This window comes from Carcharhinus amblyrhynchos, chromosome 26, assembly GCF_965287045.1.
Source record: "Carcharhinus amblyrhynchos chromosome 26, sCarAmb.v2.hapA, whole genome shotgun sequence".
NCBI classification, from domain to species: Eukaryota; Metazoa; Chordata; class Chondrichthyes; order Carcharhiniformes; family Carcharhinidae; genus Carcharhinus; species Carcharhinus amblyrhynchos.
The window spans coordinates 25,242,066-25,263,204 of NC_137349.1; the positions used below are offsets into that span (position 1 = coordinate 25,242,066).

At 46.9% G+C, this 21,139-nt stretch overlaps 1 protein-coding gene across 2 annotated transcripts in view; it reads right to left on the reverse strand.

Moving 5' to 3' along the window:
* Positions 1 to 21,139, reverse strand: part of mllt1a (MLLT1 super elongation complex subunit a) — a 117,517-nt gene that overhangs the window by 12,115 nt on the left and 84,263 nt on the right. Inside the window, exons 7-9 of one of the 2 annotated variants that reach the window (XR_013889491.1) lie at positions 20,309 to 20,396; positions 16,129 to 16,316; positions 10,451 to 10,553 (exon numbers count right to left, since the gene is read on the reverse strand). Coding sequence is in view for 1 of the 2 variants with exons in the window: in XM_080212767.1 (XP_080068893.1) it covers positions 10,451 to 10,553; positions 16,208 to 16,316; positions 20,309 to 20,396 (300 nt within the window). In the remaining variant the exon portion in view is untranslated. The remainder of the gene's footprint in view (positions 1 to 10,450; positions 10,554 to 16,128; positions 16,317 to 20,308; positions 20,397 to 21,139) is intronic. The other variant, XM_080212767.1, reaches the window with a different exon arrangement.

Sequence of the window (21,139 nt, forward strand, 5' to 3'; positions counted from 1 at the left end):
TTCCTCCCATCTTTTTTCATCTAAATCTATCTTCTAGCCCCTTCTTCCTCAAACACTTGTCTAACTACATGATTTATTTCCTACACTTGTGGATGATAATCTAATGACCTGTGTACCCACCCTCCCCACTATGTCTAACTTTTCACCATTTATAAAGCACTGTGTTCCATTCTAATCCTTCTTTGTTCCAAAGTGGCTGAACTTACTTTTTTTTAAAGTTTATTTATTAGTCACAAATGGCCTTACATTAACACTGCGATGAATGTACTGTGAAAATCCCCTAGTCGTCTCACTTGGGCACCTGTTTGGGTGCACTGAGGGAGAATTTAGCATGGCCAATGTACCTAACCAGCCCATCATTTGGATTGTGGGAGGAAATCCACACAGACATGGGGAGAACATGCAAACTCCACACAGACTGTGACCCAAACCGGGAATCACATCTTGGTCCCATTTGTCTGCAGTGAATCCATTTGCCACAATTTTGCCTACCTATCTTTGTGATATTGGTAAACCTGTATAAAAGGTTTTCTATCCCATCATCTTAAGTATCACAAAATGTCCTATTCTGGGACAGAAGGCCACCAGAGGGGAAACACTGGACGTATCTACTTGCTTAACTTATGCACTTGCACAGATGTGCTCTCGAATGATTTGGCAAATGACCTGCCTGTGCACTTTGCCATGCCCAGTGGAGATAGGATCTAGGAATCTCTTTAAATATGGACTGTGTTCACATGGAAGCTTCTGGAAGCTTTTATTATTTAAAAATGGGCACCAACCAGTTGGCTAAGACGACTGCCATGGGACAGGTGGCTTTTGCAGAATCAATACCAACTCCATTAAGGTTCTGGGAAGCTCATACCTGAATCAAGCTGGGTAGGGAACCACTCCCCTTAGAATGACATTCTGTTTGGAAACCAAACTTTGTTTTAAGGGATTTAGATTTGTTTGGGTAACCATTACAAATAAGGTACAGTCTTTGGTCGGTTTAATTTAATGTTTCTACGCTTGCAAGGGGACCATGTTTAATTTTCAGATTGAGCAAATAGCTTTTGTCTGTGTGGAAGGGTCATTTCAATATTCAGCTAAGACCATAGTTGCTTTACAGCTTCAGAATGCAATCTCCTGAGAATTGCTTAGCAACCTGGGGTAGAAGCAGACAGCTTCCTTTACTGTAAAATCTCTAGAAAAACGAGGGAGTTCAGTTGGAGACTGGAACAGAAATAGGATGGGTCTCTTGGATCTGTTAGGATGGGTGTCTCGGGTCTGTCTGAAGCTGGAACCAAGGTGATTAAGAAGGCACATGGCATGTTTGCCTTCAGCAGCCAGGGCACTGAATACAGAGTTGGCAAATCATGTTGTAGCTATATAAAACCTTAGCTAGGCCGCACTTGGAGTATTGCATGCAGTTCTGGTTACCACACAATCTGAAGGACGTGGAAACTTTACAGAGAGTGCAAAGAAGTTTCACCAGGATGCTGCCTGATCTTGAGGATGTTGTCTATGAGGTCAGACCTGATATAATTTGATTTTTTTATTGTCACTTGTATTAGTATACAGTGAAAAGTATTGCTTCTTGCGCATTATACAGATAAAGCATACTGTACATAATGACATGGAGATGCCAGCATTGGACTGGGGTGGGCACATTAAGCAGCCTTAAGTATCACAAGTCTTAAGTATCACAATGCCAGGTTCAAGGTGAGAGGGGGAAATTTTAAGGGAGAGATATATGGGGCACGTTGTTCACACAGGCAGTGGTGGGTGCCTGGAATGTGCTGCAAGAGGTGGTGGTGGTGGAAGCAGGCGTGTGAGCAAAATTTAAGAGGCATCTGGGTGGTCACATGAATAGGGAGGTAACAGAGAGATATGAACTGACTAAGAAAGTTTATTTTTAGTTTAGTTAGGATATCATGATCGGTACAGGCTTGGAGGGCTGGAGGGTCTGTTCCTGTGCTGTACTTTTATTTGTTCTTACAATGAAGTAACGGTTCAAACAGGCAGCCACTTTGTTCCACAAAGAACACTATTAAGGAACTACTGGGAGGTCTAGAGATCCAGAGAGCTGTAACACGAAGATTTCAGAACATTTGAAGCTCAGTGATCAGAGAGTACGGCAGAACAAACTTCTGTTTCAGAGAACCAGACAAAACTAAATGAGATTGGTTGGTTAGAAATACTGGAAAAAGATTTTCTATCAGCAATTCTAACTCAGGATTACTGCCAGTTCCACGCACTGATGTGAGCGAGAATAAGAGGATAGACCAAATGAACGTACAGTTGGAGAGACAGTGGAGCCCAGGGGGATTCAGATTCTTAAGGCACTGGGACCGGTTCTGGGGAAAGTGGGACCTGTACAAACCAGACGGGCTGTACCCAGGCAGAGCTGGGATCAATATCCTACAGGGGCTTTTGCTCATTCTGGTGGGGGGTATTTAAACAAATGTGGCAGGGGGATGGAATCCCAGGAGTAGGATCAGATAGGTCAGATTCAGATCAGGAAAACGGGGGTAGAACATTAGCTAGAGATGTAGAAGATGTAAAGGTAGACTTGGAATTAGGAGAAGCAAAGTTTAAAAAGTGTGACAGAGAAATTTAAACTGATTATACTTCAATGCAAGGGGTATTAGGGTGAGTTAGGGACACAGACAGACAGCAGGATATCATTGTTATAATGGAAACGTGGCTAAAGGAGGGACAAAGTTGGCAGCTCAATATCCCTGGTATTAGAGTCTTCAGGCATGATAGATTGGGAGATAAAAAAGGAGGGGGAGTAGAACTAATAGTTAAAGAATCAATTCCAGTTGTAAGAAGGGATGAAATACTGGTCAACAAATGAGGCTTTATGGGTTGAACTTAGAAATAAAAAAGGGACAGTCACACACCTGGGAGTATTCTACAAATCCCCACATAGTGAGAGAGAGAGAGAGAAGAACAAATATATAAGAAAATTTTTGTCTGAAAGAACAAGAGAGCAATAATAGCAGGAGGCTTTAACTATCTCAATATCAGTTGGGATTCAAACAATGTAAGGGGCAGTGGGGGAGAACAATTCTTGCAGTGTAGCCAAGGATTTTTTTCAACCAATTAGTGACAAACCGAGCAAGGTGAGATGCAATTCTGGACCTAGTCTTGTGGAATGAAGAAGGGCAATGGGTCAAGTGATAGCTGGCGACCATATTGGGGGATACTGATCAGAATTCATTTAGATTTTGCATTACCATGGGAAGGACAGGAATAAAGCTGGAGTAAAAGTTTTGAACAGGGGAAGGCAAACTTTACAGGGATGAGAAGGTACTTGGCTGAGGCGGATTGGGCAGCACTGCTCGAGGATAAATCAGCGGGAAACTAGTGGAAAGCACTAAAAAGCGAGATTCTAAATGCACAAAGTAGTCATGTCCCTTCCAAAAATAAGAGTGGCACTGCCAAATCTAGACCCCCTGGTAGTCTAGAGGAATGATGTGGAGACAACAGCGCGGACTCGCTGAGCAGAAACTGATAGCCAAGTTCCACACACGTGAGGACGGTCTCAACCGGGATCTTGGGTTCATGTCGCACTATCTGTAACCCACACGACTTGCCTGGTTTTGCAAAACCTCACTTACTGTACTGTCTGGAGACAATACACATCTCTTTAACCTGTGCTCAGTGCTCCTTCCACTCACACTGTCGGCCACTTTAAGACTTGAATAGCAGGTTAGGTGTAAAGATTTGCATTCTAATCAGTAATCTGTAAACTGTGCTTTATAGGTACTGTCTGAAGCCAGAACTCTCCATTCACCTGACGAAGAGGGGAACCTCGAAAGCTTGTGAGTTTACTATCAAATAAATTGGTTGGACTTAAACCTGGTGTGGTCAGACTTCTTACTGAGTCTAGAGGAAGACACAGTGAGAAGTGTCACAACACCAGGTTAAAGTCCAACAGGTTTATTTGGTAGTAAACGGGGTTTGCTCCTTCGTCAGGTGAGTGGGGAGTTCTGATCACAAACACAGCGTATAAAGGTACACAGAGGTTACAGGCTGCTGATTAGAATGCGAGTCTTTACAGCTAATCAAGTCTCAAAGGTGCAGACAATGTGAGTAATCAGTATTCTGTAACCTGTGTGTGCCTTTATATGCTCTGTTTGTGATCAGAACTCTCACCTGACAAAGGAGCAAATCCCAAAAGCCTGTGGCGTTTACTACCAAATAAACCTGTTAGATTTTAACCTGGTGTTGTGAGACTTCTTACTGTGTTTACCCCAGTCCAACGCCGGCATCTCCGCGTCAGTCTAGAGGAATACAGGGGATAGCGTAGAGTAGGCACAAAGAACAAAGCACTGCAGATAGTCTTGATGAATAGAGGAAGTGCTCAAAGGATTGGAATTCTTGGAAGTTGATAAGTTGCTGGAACAGATGGATTGTTTCTGAGGCTGCTGAAGGAGGTCAGGGAGGATGATTTTTTAATCCTCACTAGATAGAGGGGAGGTACCGGAGGACTGGAGAAATGCAAACGTAGTTCTACTGTTTAAAAAGGGGATCAAAGGGAATGCCAAATAATCATAGGCCAGTTAATCTTTACATCAGTGGTGGGCAAATTACTAGAAACCATCCTGAGAGATAGGATTAACTGTCACATAGAAAAGCATGGACTAGTCAGGGATGGTCAGCACGGATTAGTTAATGGAAGGTCTTGCTCACAAATTTGACTGAACTCTTTGAGGAAGTGACAAGAAGGGTTGATGAAGGTAGTGCAGTGGGTGTTGTGTACATGGATCTTTGCAAGGTGTTTGACCCACATGGCAATTTGGTCACAGTAGTAAAGGCACCCCTGGAATGTGGACATCGCTGGCTGGCCAGCATTTATTGCCCATCCCTAGTTGCTCTGGAGAAGCTGTTGGTGAGCCATCTTCTTGAATCGTTGCAGTCCACGTGCTGTGGGTTGACCGACAATTCCACTAGGGAGAGAATTCCAGAATTCTGACCCAGCATCTGGGAAGCAACTGTGATATATTTCCAAGTCAGGATGGTGAGTGCCTTGGAGGGGAACTTGCAGATGATGGTGTTCCCATGTATCTGCTGCCCTTGTCCTTCTAGATGGAAGTGTTCTTGGGTTTTGGAAGCTGCTGTCTAAGGACCTTTGGTGCAGTGCATCTTGTAGATAGTACACGCTGCTGCTACTGAATGTTGGTGGTGGAGGGAGTGGATGTTTGTGGATGTGGTGCTAATGGATGTAGCGGGTATTTTTGTCCTGGATGGTGTCAAGCTTCTTGAGTGTTGTTGAAGCTGTGCCCATCCAGGCAAATAGGGAGTCTTCTATCACTCTCCTGACTTGTCCTTTTAGATGGTGGATAGGCTGGGGAGTCAGGAGGTTGGTTACTCACCACAGTATTCCTAGCCTCTGACCTGCTCTTGTAACCACTGTTTTTCTGTGGCGAGACCAGTTAAGCTTCTGGTCAATGGTAACCCCAAGGATGTCGATAGTGGGGGATTCAGTGATGGTAACACCACTAAATGTCAAGGGATGGTGGTTGGAGTGTCTCTTATTGGTGATGGTCATTGCCTGGCATTTGTGTGGCGCGAATGTTACTTGCCACTTGTCAGGCCAAGCCTGGATATTTTCCTGATCTTGTTGCATTTGAACACGGACTGCTTCAGTATCTGAGTCGTCGCAAATGGAGCTGAACATTGTGCAATCATCAGTGAACATTCCCATTTCTGACTTTATGACAGAGGGAAGGTCATTGATGAAGCAGCTGAAGATTGTTGGGCCTAGGACACCACCCTGAGGAGTTCCTGCAGCAATGTCCTGGAGCTGAGATGACTGATCGCCCATAACTATAACCATCTTCCTACGTATCAGGTATGACTCCAGCCAGTGGAGTGTTTACCCCCTTATATCCACTGATTCTAGTTTTGCTAAGGCTCCTTGATGCCAAGAGCTGTTACTCTCACCTCAGCTGTTTCATCCATGTTTGAACCGAGGCTGTAATGAGGTCAGGAGCTGAGTGACCCTGGTGAAACCCAAACTGGGTGTCACTGAGCAGGTTATTGCTGAGCAGCTGCTGCTTGATAGCACTGTCGATGACCCCTTCCATCACTGTACTGATAATCGAGTGTAGACTGATGGGACAGTAGTTGGCCAGGTTGGATCTGTTCTGCTGTGTATAGGACATACCTGGATAATTTTCCCTGGAAAAGCTTGGCCAGGGGAGTGGCAAATTCTGGAGCACGTCTTCAACACTATTGCCAATTAGGTAATGTGGCAAATTGGATAAAAATTTGACTTAATAACAGGAAACAAAGGGTAATGGTCCATGGATGCCTTTGCAAATGGAAAGTTATTGCAAATGGAGTTCCACAGGGCTCAGTGTTGGGACCCTTGCTACGTGTGTTATATTAACAATTCAGACATGAACATGGAGTGCACAATTGGGAAATTTGCAGGAGATTCAAAGATTGGCAAAGTAATAGATAGTGTAGAGGACATCTATAATATCCAAAACAATATAGATGGGGGGGGATGCAATGGGCAGTAAAGTTGCAGATAGATTTTAACATAAAGAAGTGAGGCCATGCACTTAGGGAGATCAGTTATAGTGAATAGACAGTAATTAGGAATATATTAAGGGCGGTAGAAGTGAGAGATCTTGTCATAGAAGTACACAGCTTCCTAAAGGCAGCAGTTCAAGTAGACAAGGTTGTAATGAAGGCTTATAAAATGCTCCCCTTCATTGGCAGAGATATAGGGGCAGTACAACGGCACAGTGGTTAGCACGGCTGCCTCACGGCGCCAGGGATCTGGGTTCAAGGATCCTGGCCTTCCAGTTGTTTGCCACTTTAACACACGATCCTGCTCCCAGTGTGACCTATTGGCCCTGCATGGTACCCACAACTGGCACTGTTTGTCCTGAGCGCTTCGACTGCAGTGGCAGTGATTGGTATACCACACGCGCCTGGATTTGGGGGTTGCGGTAGCGGCGCACCAAAGGATCTCTCCCCAGCGTAGCATTCTCAGCCCTGCTGGTTTAGGTCAGGGTGAAGTCACCCCTCTTGGAGGATAATCACGGATATATCAATCACAGCTGTGGGGTGCAAAAACGTTTATTGATGTACATGACAGTGCAACAAATTAAGTGCTTGGTTCCCTCAATCTAAGTGGTGCAGTCCTTCACCCATGCCCTCTTGGTGCCAAACAAAATGTCCCCTTGGTGGCCTACAACTTTCTTACTTTATGTGGCCGAGCACTACACCTACTTGTGTCCCCACGATGCACAGCAGAGGTGGAGGCGGTCAACTGAGTTCCCCACACCGTGGTGCCATTGCTGGGAGTCTCCTGGAGGGCCCCAGCTGACTCTGGTGTCATGGACATATCCTTGCCACCCTGTTCTGCCCGCTGCTCCTGAGATGCGGGGGTGGGGAGGGGAGTCAGAAAGCCTAGCAACAGTCAGAGTCTCCCGCGTGGAAGGCCCCAGCACAGCTTCCGGCCCTTCTTCCTTTGGGTGCCAATGGGTCCCTGAGTCACTCCATTGGTCATCAAAGCACCTGGACTAAGCTCCAAAAGCTCCGACGTTACTAGGCCCTGCCAGTCCTGGAGGCGCATCTGTGTTCATCCCACGGTGTGCCGGCCCTCGGCGATGGTCCTCTGAGGCTGGGACAACGTCTTGATGGCAGCAGCAAGTGCCCTCTGAGACTGGGCCAAGCTCTGCAGCTGCTCACCCATGTCGCAATGTGATTGGGACACGCTCTGGGGGTTTGCAGCCATAGCCTGCTGTGTCTCAGCCCTGGCCCGCTGGGTTTCCAAAATGCTCCTGAGCCTCTCAGCCACGGGCCACAGAATCTCGACAGGGCTCCTGAGGCCCTCTGCTGTGGTCCGCTGTGACTCGGCTTGGCCTTGGACCTTGCCACCCTTGGTGACCATTTCCTGTCCCAAGCTTTCCACTGCGGACGCCTCCCTTGCAATCGGCAATACCTGCTGTGCCGAAAGCTCTGGGACTATCCCAGCAGCATCGCAGTTGCTGCAGTGTTGCTATCAGCCTCTCCTGCATTCCCAGGCTCTGTTGCTGCTCTCCAGCAGCTGAGGGAGAAGTGATCGCAGAGGCCCAGCACCTGGCACGGGGCTCGCTGAATCCTCGGCTCCGGCAGACCCCCACATGCCAGAGAAGGCCTCGGACCTTCCCGCATCCACCCAATGTGCATCGACAGCAGGGCTGTGCACCCCAGATTGTGACCCTGAAGCCTCATCACCAACTTGTCCCACCAAGATGATAGTGTCAGCAACGGTGGATTGTGTTGTGGAAGCTGGGGGCATCTAACTCATTTCCTGCAGTAAAGGACACAAGGTTGAATGCAAAGGGGGGACAGGTATCTGGGCAGCGTGCAAATTACTGGAGCAATATCATCAAAGGAATGGAGGATTGGCAGATGCTCACTTCTGTGGTGCAGCCCGAGCTGGCTGTCACTAAGGGTCCTGTCCTTCTCCCCTGCCAGATCCATAGCTCTCTCCTCAAAGGGAGTGAGGGGGTCTCAGCTCAGGTACCCCAACCCCCGTCTTCTCCTGGGTTATGGGCCATCGTCACCTGTGGGGACAGGCGGAGGCACTGAAAGCCTGGTGGCTGGAAGGCCACGGCCTTTAAGGAGGTGGGCCTCAGTGGGAGGGGTTGTGGGGGTGTGGTCAGGTGCTGGAAGACTGCGAAGAGTCATTGGGGGGGTGGGGGACAGGTGGAGAGTGTGTGTGTGTGTGCCTGGCACAGCAGGTGTGACAGATGGGACTGACGCCAGGACAGGACGGACACTCACCCTTGTAGCCCGGATCAGGTCATAAGTCTTCTTGCGGCACTGACGGCTGGTCCTATGTACCAGTGCATGGACTGGCACAGTCACCTAGGCCACTGTGTCTTCCCAACCTCTGGCTCGACACCCGTCCAGGGAGAGGAATGTGTCCCTCCCTCCTCTCCTCCACCGCGTCTAACAGACGGCTCCCCGTCAGTAAAGTGTGGGGCTGATCTTCTGGCAGCCATCATCTTCTGGCGAGATGGGTCTGTCGTTGGAGCTTATACGGAGATCTCCCTTGTTAAGGGAGTTCAGTTACAGGTTGTTTGGGTGAGTCACGAGTCCATTCCAGCAAGTTTATGTGCAGGCTGCTTTATTATAATGGGGTGGGGGGAGGAGCCAAGGGGAACCTTGCAGGCGTGCTGATTTAGGGAGTGAGGCCGGGGGGTGCTGTGGAAGAGGGGAAAGTGTGACTGTGCTTATCGGAGGGGGGAGGCAGGAGGTGAGAGAGGGGGGAAACTCTGCAACCAGGGAGATCATGGGGCGGAGAGGGAGGAAACTCTGCCACCGGAAAGATCGGGGGTGACAGGGGATTGCTGTGCTACTGGCAGGTTGGAGGTGAGAGGGTGGGGGCTATACCTATGGTAGAGGGTTGCCAGTAGGAGAGCTCCCACTGGTCTCAGGGCGCACGCGCAAAAGCACCGTCTAAGCTGAGCAGCCGGCTTGCGGGTGAGCTTAGACCACACCTCATCCCCCCACTGGCAAGATTCAGACAGATGTACAATTTTTCCCCCCCATACCAAAAAAATCTGAAACTCTGCAGTTTTCATGCTCATTTACCATTTGGAATTATTTTGGTAATACCCTCCCCCCTCCATGTCTTTGAGCGGGAACTTTAACATTGGGCAGAACCTAATTAATTCCGAGTAAATGTGAAGAACTCATCCACTATCTCTACTGTATAGCAATGATTTTCAGTTAAGTCTTTCTGGGTGGACAATGTCAGTGTTGGTCACGAGACTGAAACTGGCAGGAAATAACACACTTTCATCTAAAAACCGACAAAGGCCTGAGCAGTAAGCAGAGAACACCGCAAGCCACAGCGGCTACAGGGGAGGCAGGGTCAGCTGTGCCTTTAAGAATAGAAGGCTGCAAACCTTAAAATACCTCCAAGCCTGATTCCATGTCCATGTCTAAAGAAATTGTCTCTTCTGATAGGAAACTAGCTTTGTAATTTGGTAAACATTCATCTCTTTGAGGGAATCCTGCAATAATCTTGATATCCGACTTTAGCCAGTTGAACTCATCTAAGTGACCATTTAAGAGCATTTGCTCTTTTCCTACGAGTCAGGCGCACAAATTATCAATTATTCTTTTGTTTACAGAAGTACACTATTCTTTCTAACTGTCTCTTCTTCTCGAGTGTGTGTGCGTGTGCAGGCACGCGAGTGCTAAATGTTAGACATTTGGATGAATCTTCTTTATATAAATCCACAAGAGCTTGCTGCTGTTATCGAAATTGACCACACACACTCCGAGGGCTAGGATCTCTCCAAAAACAACACTGATTCTGGGCAGTAAGGGAAAGGGTGCAAGGGTTTCAATCCACTCCCAACTTCATAAGCAACAAGCTGCCATAACATGTCACTTAAGTACCTGTATTGCAGCACAGAAATCAAGCAGGTTTCAGAAGTACCTTATTGCTGGCGGCTATGTGTTTCTGAATTGGAGGCTGGTCTAGGGCGTTGACGTTAGAGTTCTCACTGCTCTCACTTCCACTGTCATCACTTAAACTCAACCTGAAAACAAAAAAAGGAACATGACACACACTGATCAGTCCTAAGCAAAAAGAACTGAGATACATTGCAAAGCAGTTATCCGCGTGCTGCGGAGACAAAATTCTGGCACTAGATTATCATGTTGTGGAGATGCCGGCGTTGGACTGGGGTGGACACAAAAGTCTTATAAGACCAGTTTAAAGTCCAACAGGTTTATTTGGCAGCACAAGCTTTCGGAGTCTCAAGCTCCTTCCTTAGGTGAGTGACACTCAACTGAAGAAGGAGCGAGACTCCAAAAGCTTGTGCTGCCAAATAAACCTGTTGGACTTTAACCTGGTGTTGTGAGACTTCTTACTAGATTATCACCCAGACTGCCCTGCATGCCAGCTTACTTCACTCATACCCTAGAAGGAAGGAATGTCATGAGCATTATTTCATTTGGGAGGAGAGAAAAGGCACAAAATATGCTGGAATGGAAAGATTAAACTGCAAAGGGAGCACTGGTGGCTGGCTGCTCTTGTTGCCTACATTTCGCACTTCTGAAGCTTTGTTCTTGGCAAATCACCCGTCACTGAGCTGCTGAATAAGCTGCTTTCAAACGATCAAAGGTCTGCTGTTAACACTGCTCATCCTCTTTGTCACTTCAACTGGATCAGAAATTTCTCACTCTACTGTTCTTCATCCCAGTGACGTTTCCTGCTCATGATACAAGCCCATCCATGTGTCAGCTTGCCTCCAGCAACGGCACTTTCACACTAACAAGTCAGAAGGTTGTGGGGCAACTTTCCCCATTCTCCCCGCCACAGGAATTGCAGCGGGTGATGGGGCAGACGTGGAAAGGTCTGTTGACGTCGGGCGGCATTCTCCAGTTTCAGAGCAAGCACAGCCAGAAAATCCCACCCTGTGAGTTCACACCAACACCCCCGCCGCCCCCCCCGCCCCCCCATTAAAATTTAGCTCATCAGCCAGGCTAACACTTGGCAACTGGATGAAAGGATTGTTTCCACAAGCAGAAACAGAGTTTTCAGTTGAGGTATTACGAAAGGTCGCATTAAAGTCTAAAGAACACTGTAGAAGTCTGCAAGGTTCAAGAAGTGCCACACCATAGCTGTTATACTCTCCAAACTCCAGCTGTCTCTTGGCTCTGCTGGCCCGGTTCACTCTCATTTTATCTCCAGCCATCAATTCCGAAGATCAAAGGACAAAGAAAATTACAACACAGGAACAGGCCCTTCGGCCCTCCATGCCAGCAGCAACCATGCTGCCCTTCTGAACTAAAACCCCCTACCCTTCTGGGGACCATATCCCTCTACTTCCATCCCAACATTGAGGGCTGAAGGGCCTGTACTGCGCTGTAATGTTCTATGTTCTATTCATGTATTTGGCAAGAAGCCCCTTAAAAGTCCCTATCATATCTGTTCCACTACCTTTCCCGGCAGTGAGTACCAGGCACCTACCAGCCTCTGTGTAAAAAACTTGCCTTGTACACCTCCTTTAAACCTTGCTTCTCGCACCTTAAACTTATGCCCCCTAGTAATTGCTTCTCCCACTCTGGGAAAAGTCTTCTGACTATTCACTCTGCTCACGTGCCTCATAATCTTGTAGACTTCTATCAGGTTGCCCCCTCAACCTCCATCGTTCCGGTGAGAACAAACCAAGTTTCTCCAGCTCTCCACATAGCTAATACCCTCCATTCCGTTTACATCCTGGTAAATCCTTTCTACAGTCTCTCTAAAGCTTCCATATCCCTCTAGTACTGTGGCGACCAGAATTGAAAACTATATTCCAACTGCATCCTAATCTTTATTTTCTTTTGGACAGCAGGATGCCTTAGCCCAGAAACCTATCACCATGTAGAAGACAGAGATAGGGGCTCCCTCGTGTGGCCATACTGTACTTACCAAAATTTGAAAAGTTTGAACACATGTTTGCCACGCAAAGACAAAGGCAAACCTAACCACCCCACCCTCTCCGCAACTGTTGTACTGCTGAAGTTAACCAGCTCAAGTCATGAAGCACTGCCCTGGATACTGCACTTCCAGCTTATTGGCTACAGCAGTTATTCAGAGCTAAGTGGAAGAATCACAGCATCCTGTGATAGGTTGGCACATCCAAGTTCAAACAGTAAGCCAGGTGCCCTTCACAACCATTTCTAATGTTGTGGAATACTTCCTGCAGTCTAACAGAGAGGAATGCCTCAGTTCTGATCTTACCTTATCTACTCACACCTTATCCTCCAAAAAAGAATCCCTACAGTGTAGAAGGTGGCCATTCAGCCCATCGAGTCCACACAGACCACAATCCACCCAGGCCCTATCCTCATTACTCCATGTATTTACCCTACTAGTCCCCCTGACACTAAGGGGAAACTTAGCCTGGACAATGAACCTAATCCACACATCTTTGGACTGTGGGAGGAAACTGGAACACTCGGAGGAAACCCACGCAGACACGGGGAGAACGTGCAAACTCCACACAGTGACCCAAGCTGGGAATCGAACCCGGGTCCCTGGCACCATGATGCAGCAGCTAACCACTGTGCCACCGTGCTGCCCCGAAGGTATTTATCATTCCTCCCCTTTTCCAAGGAAGACAGATGATCTTTGGAAGACCGATAAATACAGGCCTGATCCCTCACCAGATGGGACAGTGGACACCAGGAGCCCCTTGTGAATGGAATGGGTGGAGATATATTCCCACCAGCTTCCCAGACCTCCGGACTGAGCTCTGATAATTGGGTGATTTCAGACTGTTTATTCTTACAAGCAGGGACCTCAAATCCCAGAGAGGATGATATTATTTCAGTGTCTCGGCCACACCTGGACCTCCAGCCTCTAGAAGCGTTAAGGCAGCAGCATTCTTCATACACATCCACTGTGCCACTGCCAACAATCGCTCCAGTTTAGAGTTTGGAGTTTAGAAGGATGAGGGGGGATCTTATTGAGACATATAAGATGATGAAGGGGATGGATAGGGTAGAGGTGGGGAGGTTCTTCCCGCACAGAAAGGACAACAGGACTAGAGGGCACAGCCTCAAGACAAGGGGCGGGGGGGAGCAGTTTAGAATGGAGTTGAGGAGGAACTTCTTCACTCAAAGGGTGGTGAATCTCTGGAATTCTCTGCCCGTTGAAGTGGTGGAGGCTACCTCGCTAAATATATTTAAGACGCGGGTAGATAGGTTTTTGGTAGGCAAGGGGATTAAGGGTTATGGGGAGAAAGCGGGAAAGTGGAACTGAGCCACTTCAGATCAGCCATGATCTTATTGAATGGCGGGGCAGGCTCAAGGGGCGAGATGGCCTACTCCTGCTCCTATTTCTTATGTTCATGTTCCTGCCCAAACACAGCTTTATCTTTCATAATGAGCTCCTGCCTTTTAAGTTCTGCCCATGCAGCGAATTTTGCACCCCTAGTTCTGGGGGAACCTTCAAAGGAGTGAGAGGACCCGTTCCATAGCCACCTTAATGTGCCGGAGTTACGAAACAGAGCTTTCATATTTATCAGCCAATACTGCGAAGAATAATTTCTGATATTTAGCATCAGTATCAATGATTCATTTTTGAATCTGAATTTAATTATGTTTATTATTAAGTCTGGAATTCAAAAAGTACCCAGCATCCACTTGATTAAGGAAATAGCCCGTACTAATTGCAGTGAATCAGACACATACTAAAACAGGGCAATGCGTATAATAGACTAATACAGTCCTGCTGATTGAACCAGAGATCTGTGAAGCTTCACAAGCCTAACATGGTCAAAACTTTGACAAGATTCAAGATTCAATAGTAAATGGATACAGAGAAACTAGTTCCTTGGTTTGGGAAGGGTAGTTATAGAGACTAGTTAGATCTCAGCTGGAATACTGTGTACAGTTCTGGGTGCCAAAAGATGTGAATGCATTGGCAAGAGTGCAGCAGAGGACAGTGGCACAGTGGTTAACACTGCTGCTTCACATCACCAGGGACCCGGGTTCGATTCCCAGCTGGGTCATTGTCTGTGCAGAGTCTGCACATCTGCCCCGTCTCCGGGTGCTCTGGTCTCCTCCCACAGTCTGAAAGACGCGCTGTTTAGGTGCATTGGCCACGCTAAATTGTCCCTTTGTGTAACCGAACAGGCGCTAGAGTGTGGCAACTAGGGGTTTTTCACAATAACGTCATTGCAGTGTTAATGTAAGCCTAGTCGTGACTCTAATAAATAAACTTTAAGCTAAAAGAGGTTCACAAGAATAGTTCCAAGGATGAGAAACTTCAGCTCTGAGGACAGACTGGAGAGGTTGGGACTGTTCTCTTTGGAGAGGAGAATGTTAAGAGGAAGTTTTGATAGAGATGTACTAAATCATGAGGGGGCTGCGTAGAGTAGTTAGGAGAAACTGTTCCTACTTCTAAAAGGATCAAAGGCAAGAGGACACAGATTTAAAGTGATTTGCAAAAGAAGCAAATGTGATGTGAGGAAAGAATGTTTTCGCACAGCGAGTGGTTTAGGTCTGGAATGCACTGCCTGGAAGTGTGGTGGAGGCAGCTTCAATCAAGAGGGCATTAGATGATTACTTGAGTAGAAATATTCTGCTGGGATTGGGGGAATGGCACTAGGCCATGATGCTGGTTTGGAGAGCCAGTGCAGACATAATGGGCCAAATGGCTTCCTTCTGCACCGTCACAATTCTATGATTCTGCAAAACCGAGGACGCTAGAGCTCCAACGGGTAAATGGAATTAGGGAACAGACCAGCACAAGCTGAGTGGTCTCCTCCTGTGTCTATGTTCCTGAATTAACGGACCTGGCAAGCTGAGAAAGGAGATGAGTTCCTGCAAAGCCATTAAACGGTCAACATTGGATAGCAGTCACACCTTATCCAAAGTAACAACAGTTGGAAACGTGCATTTCATGTTGCAGGCTTTCCCACCCAACCGAGCAAGGGTGAAATGAATTGAAGGTGCGAAGTTGGTACTGGGATTCACTGTAACGTTTGGCAGACTAGTGGACCAGCAAAAAGACCGTTAAGTCTCCTCTTTCAATGAAACAGCAATCCCGTTCTGGATTAATAGAACGTGCCCATGCCTAGATTTTCATCACCGCTTCCTGTCCACAAGTGCACTAATCCAAGTACCGAAGAGGTGATCAGTTCGGAGGGCTCCCTTACAGCCAGCAGAAAGCCCTGCTTGCGCTCCTGTGGCTAACAAGCAGCCGCCACGCCAGCACTGCATTATCCCATCTGAGTGTTGGCATGGGGTGAGGGCAGGATGGGGGTCTGGCTTCGATGCCCTCCACCCTACCAGGTGAAACACCTTGCCTTTAGGGACTGGTGAGTTTAGTTCTGAATGTGGGCAAATCTGCTGCAGGGGAGGGTGCAAAAATTGCAGATAAAATTACAATTTAAAAATGATAAACGTTAAAGAAAAATATGTGATGCAGGCTTATCAAGGACACTGTAAGAGCCTTAAAACGTGCTACCATTTTTGTGAAGTAAATAGTTGGCCGTGACTAGTGCAGCAGTAAATCTAATTTGGGGCCTGTAAGTAAACAGTGAGGGGAGCCTTCTTTAAAAGGATTACTGGTGCTTAGACTTGGTCTAGGTATACAAAGGTGAGCAAAATTTCTACCTTTGGTCCAGAGTGCACAGCTTCCATACAATGGTTGAAACACAACTTTGTCACATTCCCATCTGTTAAGCTCACCGACCTGTGATCTCTGCTAACTGCGATGTTTTTTACAGGCCTTTCCTCCTCAGAGCTGCTGTCATCATCGGAGCCTCCGGACTGGATCTCCTCCACCATGGACCGCAGGGGCCCTGGAGAAAACGGGAGAAGTTGAACAGGGATCAGTAACCATACCCAACGCTCAGCCTGTCCCCTCTGTGTGCTCCAGTGTCAAATCCTGGTCTGATAATGTTCTAGTCAAACGCCTGACAGCATTTTGTTATGTTAAAAGCACTGAGTAATTCCAGTGGGTCTCCCAATATCAGTAGTGATCATCTCATTCTGTTGTAAAAGCACAACAGCGCGCATACACAGCGCCACACACGGCGCGCGTACACACAGATACACAGCAAAGACATACCTACACACAACACGCATACACACCATGCAACGCACACCTCACATACATGCCACGTAACATACACACTACCATGCACACACACGCACATAAATACATCACATACACACACCATGCAAACACGACACACATTCACAAAGCATGCACACGCACACAAACACACAATATAAATCTGAAGACATGCTAATAGATGAATTAAAGAAAATGGCTGAGATGTGTAAATAATGGACAACATTTTTTGTATCAAATTTCTAAAATGTGAAACTTTTCTGAAGATCTTTAAATTGAACTTTACAAGCAAGAGACGACCTATTTCCTTTCATCTCGCACAACATTCTTCTCATAGTTGCTGTTTAAATTAAGAGCAGATGCTGGGGAAAAAATGGAAAATATTTGCCAACAGCACTGGAAAGAAAAAATATGCAGGATATGGAGGGACAAGAGGTTTCCTCTTGCTGCAGTGACGATCGAGGCAGCATCCCTGTAATGTGCACTGAGAATGTCCCCAAGCTTCTCATCCTCATCCATGCCCTCAAATTCACTCCCAGGATCTCAGACAAATGTCTGAGTCACCTCTCCTGTACCTGGTATTATCAGGAAAACTTTCTCTTCAGGAGGTATTGGAGTGAGTCAAGGGAAAACTGATGAGTCACAAAATTAGGAACTCCTAGCATCCAAAGGAAAATGGCATTTTGGATCTAAAATTAACTCAAAGGCAGGAAGCAAAGGTCAGTGAGTGTTTTAGTGACTGGAAGGCTGTTTTCAATGGTGTTCCATTGGGCTCAGTACGGCTTCATTTGCTTTTTCTGATATATAGCAATGATTTGGGAATGATGGTTAGCACTGCTGCCTCACAGTGCCAGGGGCCCGTATTCAATTCAGGCCTTAAGTGACTGTGTGGAGATTGCACAGTTTCCCTCTGTCTATGGGATTTCCATCGGCTGCTCTGGTTTCCTCCCACACTCCAAAGATCATAGAATCCCTACAGTGCAGGAGGCGGCCACTCGGCCTATCGAGTCTGCACCGACCACAATCCCACCCAGACCCTATTCCCGTAACCCCACACATTTATCCTGCTAAGTGTCCTGACACAAAGAGTCAAATTTAGCGTGGCCAATCAACCTAACCTGCATATCTTTGGACTGTGGGAGGAAACCAGAGCACCCGGAGGAAACCCACGTAGACAGTGACTCATGGTCAGAAGTGAACCTGAGTTCCTGGAGCTGTAAGGCAGCATTGCTAACCAACGTACCACTGTGCCGCCCCTAAGGTGACTGGGTTACGTAGATAGGCTAGGTGGATGCCATGCTAAATTGCCACTTAGTGTCCCAAATGTGTAGGTCAGATGGATTAGTGGGGTGAATGTGTGGGGTTACTAGGGTGGGGAAGAGGGATTGGGTAAGATGCTCTGTCAGAGTCAGTGCAAACTTGATGGGCCAAATGGCGTCTTTCTGCACTGTAGAAATTCTATGATTTAGACTTAAATGTAGACATGATAATGAATTTGAGATGAAAAAAAGGTGGATCTGCAGGTTGATAGTGAGGAAGAAAGGTGCAGACTGCCAGAAGTTAACAATGCAGGGGTCAGGTGGGCACAGAAATGGCAAAAGGAATTCAATTTAGCGAGATGTGAGGCAATGCGTTTGGTGAATACAAACAAGGCAAAGGAATATACGATAAATGGTAGGGATATGAGAAGTGCGCAAGAACAGAGGGATCTCGGAGTGACATCTGCAGATTCCTGGGAGTAGCAAGATAGGTAAATATGGCAAAATTCAGGCTAGTTTGTTAGCTGAGACAAACGAAATAAGACGTAGGTGGGCTGGTTGAATGACCTCTTTCTATGCTGCAGATGTTCATGCAGGTGTTACTGACAGCAAGGAGGTTAGACTGGGATTGAATGAAGCGCTAGCTGGGCCACATAACTGTGTTCAGTTCTAATCACTGCATTGCTGGTGGCACGGTGGCACAGTGATTAGCACTGCTGCCTCACTGCGCCAGGGACCGGGTTTGATTCCCAGCTTGGGTCACTGTCTGTGCAGAGTTTACACATGCTCCCCGTTTCTGCGTGGGTTTCCTCCCACAGTCTGAAAGATGGGTTGGTTAGGTGCATTGACCAAACTAAATTCTCCCTCAGTGTTACCCAAACAGGTGCCAGAGTGTGGCGACTAGGAGATTTTCACAGTAACTTCATTGCAGCGTTAATGTAAGCCTGTGACCCTAATAAATAAACTTTATAAAAAATTAAATGCTACACCCTTCCTATAGAGTGATGCAGACGAGATTTACGGGAATGTTGCCAGGAGTGGAAAATTTTAGCTCTGAGGAAAGACTGAACAAGTTGGGGTGGTTTTCTTTGGAACACAGGAGGCTAAGTAACGATCAAATTGAGGTGTATAAAATTATGAGGGGCTTAGAGAGAGTGAATGGGAAGGACACAGTTTCCCAAGCAGCAATGGTAGTAACCCACAGGCAGGCACTGGCAAAGGATTAGAGGGGATCCAAGATAAAACTGTTCACCCACATGGTGCTGGGGGATCTGGAGATCATAACCTGAAAGGGCACCAGAGGCAGAAACCCACACACTTTAAAAAAAAATGAACATGGATTAAATGCCTTCAACTACAAGGCTACAGTCCAGGAACTGGAAAATGGGATGAGGCTACTTAACTCATTTCTCAGCTGAGATAGACAGAATGGGCTGAATGGCCTCCTTCTGTGCGGTACATTTGTGTGTGTGAAATGAGGAGGTGGGGGAATAATCATCAATGGTCCTGTTGGTGCTCATATGCCAACAAGGATGACTGGTCGCTGAAGGTGTGGGTGGTTGGAAGAATTTACAAGAAGAGTAACTCTGAGGAAGGGAAAGAACTCAAAGGAGGCAATATTAGTGCTGGGCCACTCTGGATCCAATCAACCTCTGGACCATTTTGGCCAGGTCCCAGTCAGCTTTCCATAGCAACAGGCCTTGCCCTTAGTTGGATAAAGTCCGTAGATAAAGTTCGATGTTTCTATATTACCACAAGATATAGCTGATGCAAATAGACTGAATGTATTCAGCAGATGGCTGGATATAGCACCTTGGGGCAAATGGGATCAAAGGTTATGGGGAGAAAACAGGATCAGGCTACTGAGTTGGACAATCAGCCATGATTGTGATGAATGGTAGAGCAGGCTCAAAGGGCCAAATGGCCTCCTCCTGCTCCCTATCTTCTATGTTTCTATGAATCAGGTTACTCAATCTCCTCGCCACAAAACTGTAGAAACACAATGACTGCAGGCTGGAAAGGAAAGTGATCTTTCTCACAGAATGAAACAAAAACCAGATATTCAACATTAAAAAGGGTTGACCTTGAAGGCAGTGAGGAAACAACTGAAGCAAATCCAAAGATGTGCGGTTAGGTGGACTGTCCATGCTAAATAGCCCCTTAGTGTCAGGGGGACTAGCTACAGTAAATGCATGGGGTTATGGGGAATAACCCCAAGTGGGTGGGATTGTGATCAGTGGCGACTCGATGGGCCGAATGGGCTTCTTCTGCACTGTTAGGGTTCTATGATTCTACAAAATCGATTGGAGGTTGGTACTCAATAAAATTTATTGACATGATGAGTATTTATCTTATCTGTCTCATTGCATTTTTTACTCAGTTGAAGACAGGTCCACGCCTCTCAATAAATATACCTGTAAACAGCAGCATGAGCAGTAATTTCGAGAAGGTTCCATACCTTGTCTGTGGTTTTGAGATGGTGCAAAATCAGAATCTGAACTAGAATCTGAACTTGAGCTTGAGTTAGACTGACTGGTCCGTACAGACTAAAGGTGGAGAAAACAGGAACACAGATAAGTCAGGAAAAATACCGAGTTAATCAAATCAATTGAATATCAATTAAGTGTCGTTCATTTTTTAGACCCCAGCGACATTCGGAAGGTGACAGGGTGAGTGCCAAACTTACTTAGACAACTAGTCATAGGCCACAAAGTACCAGGTGCACCTCTCTTTATTAGGGAGAGACAACTGGCTGTATCTAGTTTGAGAAGCACCACTCAATGGGCGAAAGGGACTTTTCCATGCTGTGTGACTTCATGCACGGAATTTGCCTGCCCCGCCCACCATGGCAGGACATGGACCATGCAAAGGTTCGTTGACCTCGGGGAGGATTTTCCAGTCTTGGGGCGAGCAGGGCTGGAAAATCCCGCCCTCTGATTCTATAATACTCTGCAGGCATGGAGGGAAGGTGAGGAGGCAGATTTTCCAGAGCTAACACAGCGAGTACGGGGATCATACCCACACTACTGGCATCATCCTGCATCTGCACAGCTTACTGACAGGCCTGAATTAATTCTGAGTCCTCACTGGCACGCTGCCCACCTATAACCAGTGTAAAGTGGCAGCTTGTTGGCAAGTGTTAGGTTTGACAGCCTGCCAGTACTAGGAGTAAGCTCAAAGGTGAGAAGGAACGGGTCAGGAGGCGGCTTCGAGAGGCAGGCAAGACAGAAGACAAAACTTGGACAGGATCTGTGGCAGCTCGCTTTATGACATATTTAAAATGTTCAGT